This window comes from Triticum dicoccoides, chromosome 1A (assembly GCF_002162155.2).
Source record: "Triticum dicoccoides isolate Atlit2015 ecotype Zavitan chromosome 1A, WEW_v2.0, whole genome shotgun sequence".
NCBI lineage: Eukaryota > Viridiplantae > Streptophyta > Magnoliopsida > Poales > Poaceae > Triticum > Triticum dicoccoides.
In genome coordinates, this window is record NC_041380.1 from 100,085,477 (window position 1) to 100,089,604 (window position 4,128).

The 4,128-nt window shown below is 45.4% G+C and overlaps 1 protein-coding gene across 1 annotated transcript in view; it reads right to left on the minus strand.

Moving 5' to 3' along the window:
* The window catches only part of LOC119365232 (heat shock 70 kDa protein 14-like), a 7,125-nt gene extending 4,254 nt beyond the window's left edge, over nucleotides 1-2,871 (minus strand). Inside the window, exons 1-2 of the mRNA XM_037630848.1 lie at nucleotides 2,716-2,871; nucleotides 1,114-2,348 (exon numbers count right to left, since the gene is read on the minus strand). Of these exons, the coding sequence (XP_037486745.1) occupies nucleotides 1,114-2,283 (1,170 nt within the window). The 5' untranslated portion in view covers nucleotides 2,284-2,348; nucleotides 2,716-2,871. The remainder of the gene's footprint in view (nucleotides 1-1,113; nucleotides 2,349-2,715) is intronic.
* Nucleotides 2,872-4,128: the final 1,257 nt, after the last annotated feature.

Genomic DNA, 4,128 nt, shown 5'->3' on the forward strand with positions numbered 1-4,128 from the left:
TAACATCAACATAAATTGCAACTTATACAAGAAATTAAAATCAGAGATATAAATGCAGCATATATGACACTTGATAATCAAAATCAACTGAAAGCACCAGTGATGTAAAATCTCAGCAAATTTGAGTTGGTATTTTTCTTGAGAACATAATGAGCTCTTATGAAAAGCAGATCCATAAGATCAAACAGATTATGGGGATCCCGTAACTGATGCTACATTCCGACAAGGCAACCGTAGCAGGCATGAGTCAACTGTGGACTGGGTGGTCCCCTAGGAACTTTTGCTTTTCCCACCTATCCTACTACGTTGCAGCATGCAGTCAATTCTTTCAGTTTCCTTTGATTGTTGGAAACATACATGGTGCAAATCAAATTAAAAGAAAAAAACAAACAGAAACACACTAGGCAAGTGCAGCAGGTGAAGGGAAGTGCTGCATGCCTGCATGGCCTAGAAAAGGAAAGGGGAAACAGGGCCACATGCAATTGGAAAACAGAGTGCGTCACCGTTCTCACAGATTATGAGCTCAGCAAAAATTAGTTCAAATTGCATAGCAAGAGGGCACACAAAGTTGTTGTGCAATTGTAAGAGCTTAAAGCAGTAGTTGGCTTAAAGTTACAATTTGAATGAACACTAGGCCTCTCCACCAACATAATTATCAAGTACACCAGCAGCCCCAATGTTAGTGTTTACTTTTTCTAAAAAAAATGATGGAAGTTATCAGGAAAGGCCTAGTTGGAATAAACACATATTTTCTAAAAAAAAATGGTGGAGAGGCCTAGTTGCATGTTTATTCCAACACGCAACTAGATCTCACACACATTCCATCATTATCAGGAAAGTTAGTGTTTAGTTTTTCTAAAAAAATCATCTTTCCTACATTATTAACGCCTACTTAAAGTCGGTAACAATTATAGGCATCAACAGGTCAAACTACCTTATAGTATTACAGAAAGCTCATGTCCAACAGCTGTTCTATACTTATGATGACATCTATTTATACTTCTCATGCATAAAAGGGAGCATGCAAAATTTCAACACATTTAAGATGAACCATTGTGGAGAAAACTGAGACCATGGAAGGAAAACAGCAAACATATGCAAGCAAGTGAATACCTGAAACTCCCGCACTTTGAACGTCGGGCTAAGAATAGCACACTGGAGAGCACATCCCCGGGCAACACATTCACTTGCATTCATAGTTCTCCTTGGTTCTTTTCCAAAGAATTCAGTAATTATCTTCATTACTGCAGGAACGCGAGAGCCTGATCCAACAACCTCAACAAAGTGCAGACTTTCTGTCGTCAAGCCAGCTTCTGACAATGCCTTTTCCAGCGGCCCCTTCACACGTTCTAGTACTGGTGCGCTGATCTGTTCAAACTCATCCCTCTTAATGAATCCTCGTACATCCTTCTCGTCCATCAAGCACTCAATGTTCATTGGTGCCTCTGGATTGGCGCTCAGCATCTTCTTGAGCTTCTCACATGCCACACGCAACCTAATGCAGGCACGGGCATTCTGGTAGACATCGATCTTATACTCCTCTTTAAATTTTGCTGCAAAGTGCTTAAAAAGGGCTTCATCAAAGTCCCTTCCGCCAAGAGAACGGTCATATGCATGTGATAGCATCTTGAGCTGCCCCTTCTTGTACCCAACAATGCTGACCTGCATACTGGCATTCCCAACATCAACAAATGCCACATTCAGCTGATCATTCTCAGGTAGATCAGTCTTGTAGATCCCATATGCCAATGCTGTCGCAGTAGTCTCATGGAACAAACGCAATGGCCGGAGACCAGCAATTGTTGCAGCATCAATAACAGCCCTCCGCTGCAGGTCAGTAAAATAGACTGGGATACCAATGCAGCAGTCAATAACAGCCGAGTTGAGGTTACCCTCAGCGATGGCCTTCAAATTGGACAGCACCATGGCAAGCAGCTGTGTGGGGGTGAACGAGCGCTCCTCCCCCAGATACCGTACGTGAACAAGCGGGAACCCATCAGGGCCCTCCGAGACACGGAATGGGAAGGCCTTAATATCATTCTGCAGCTCAGGATCAGCAAACTTGCGTCCCAGTAAGCGCTTGATCTGGGAGATGGAGTTCTTGGGGTTCATGGTGGAGTTGGCGGCACCTGCAGTGCCGATGAAACGCTGCTTGTCGCCAAAGCAGACAATAGCTGGGGTCTCCCGCTTGGACTCTTCATTGAGGACCACGTCGATTCCGCGCTGCCGCGCCACCCCCACAATGCAGCTCTCATTGCCAAGATCAAACCCCACCACACTCATCTCCGACCTGTCCTTTTTATCTTCCCGGTCACTACTGGTTCTGAGATCTAGATCGCGAACTACACCTGCACAGAACGAGATCCAGGAGTTAACGAACCCTGAAAAGCAGTGGAAATGCATAGATATCAACGTATATACCGCAGAACCTCCCGAATCCATAGCCCAGAGCCCAAAAAGTGGTCGAATTTAACCCAAATCCACCACAAACCCCCAGATCCAAAACCTTGGCAAACCAATCCCTGCGGCCCTAAAGCAGTAGCAAAACTCTACAGACCGCAGCGTAATCCTCAACAAAGTAACAAGGGAATTAAACGCCTAATCTAGAAACATGATCTAATGGTGAAAAGCCAAAGCGGATCCGAGCACGGGGAGATCGATATCGACGCATCCGCCATGGTCGAACCAAGCGGGAGGCATGGGGCAGGATCGTACCCGCGGCGTGGAGGCCGTTGCCGAGGCCAGAGAAGCTTCTGGAGCTTTGCTTCTGGTAGCCGCCGCAGCTGAGGGTGGTGTCTTGGCAGCAGCTCTTTTTCCTTGGCGAGGAGGAGACGGACGAGAGGAGGTCGGGTGGTGGTGTATATACGGCGCCTGGTGGTCGTATCGAATCCTCTAGAAGGTGGGCAAACCCTGGGTTCGCCAGGTCGGTCTGTGCACGCTCCTAGCCTCGTATCTGGGCTGTCGGTTTCATGGGCCGCCTGCAAGGGCCAAACCATGAGATAATTGACATTTGTGGGCCTAATGCTCGAAACTGCGGCGAACGAGTCAGTTTCTTCCTTCACCTAAAAAAAAGAGTCAGTTTCTTCCATCTAAGAAAAAATGTACCCTCGAAGTTGTTTGAGCGCGCGTTTTGGAGGACACTAGAACTACTGTCATGAACCCGTAGTCCAGGGGTGGACTAATCACAACTCATCTTAGAGCACGAGGATCGAGATTGATGATTATGAAGATGGCTTCCCCCTCCGGCAGAGTTATGGATCAGGGTGAAACATAAAGATCGCCTCAGAAATGTGATGACACTCCACTCGCCACCAATGCGGAAGGATGCCGCCAAGAAAAAAGGAACTCTCCTTCGCTCTGCTGAATGCATCGGTGGTTGCGGCAAAAAAGTACTCGGTAGTTGGGGTGGAGTTTTGGGGTATATATATGGATCATCAGGCATCGGAGCCACGCGTTGTAGCCCATGTAGAGCACATGAAATGATTTTTGCCTCTTACTGAGGTTTATGGGGTTGTGCTTGCAAGTTAGTCACGGTCCAAAGCAAAGTGGAAACCGAAGTTTAAAATATTGTGAGTGATTAGCGACCACAAATAAGGTATAGAAGGAAAATTAAAAAGTGAGAGAATAAATGAGAGCGGTGAAATCTGTAGCTCTAAGGCGTTCTCACTTCTCTGGGAGTCTAGATTCCTCACTAGTATGTGTCTAACAGATTTCTCACTAGTATTCTAACATAACATATGCGTAAGCATAGTTCTAAGTTTAGATAACTAAGCCACCTTGCATCTTTTTACTAGTGGTTGGGGCCCGTGATTGCGGGCCTCCTGAGAGCCCTTCTCTGCGGTGCAATCTTGTGTAAGAATTAGTATGTACTTCTATTGTACCATGTAGACAATGCACTTTGCGCTGGCTTTTTTGCTCATTGGTGTGCACGTGAAAATGAACCCGGGGACATAAGCATAGATACATACATCTAGCTAAAATTCATTAGAGGTGATAGCAGATAAAATGTTGGGGAGTAACATGCAACAATAGATCTGGTTAGATAATGCATTTACATATATGGTAGCTGGTTGAAAAGTCAAGCAAGGCAGTTGAATTATATAATACATTTATATCAATATAAAAGGA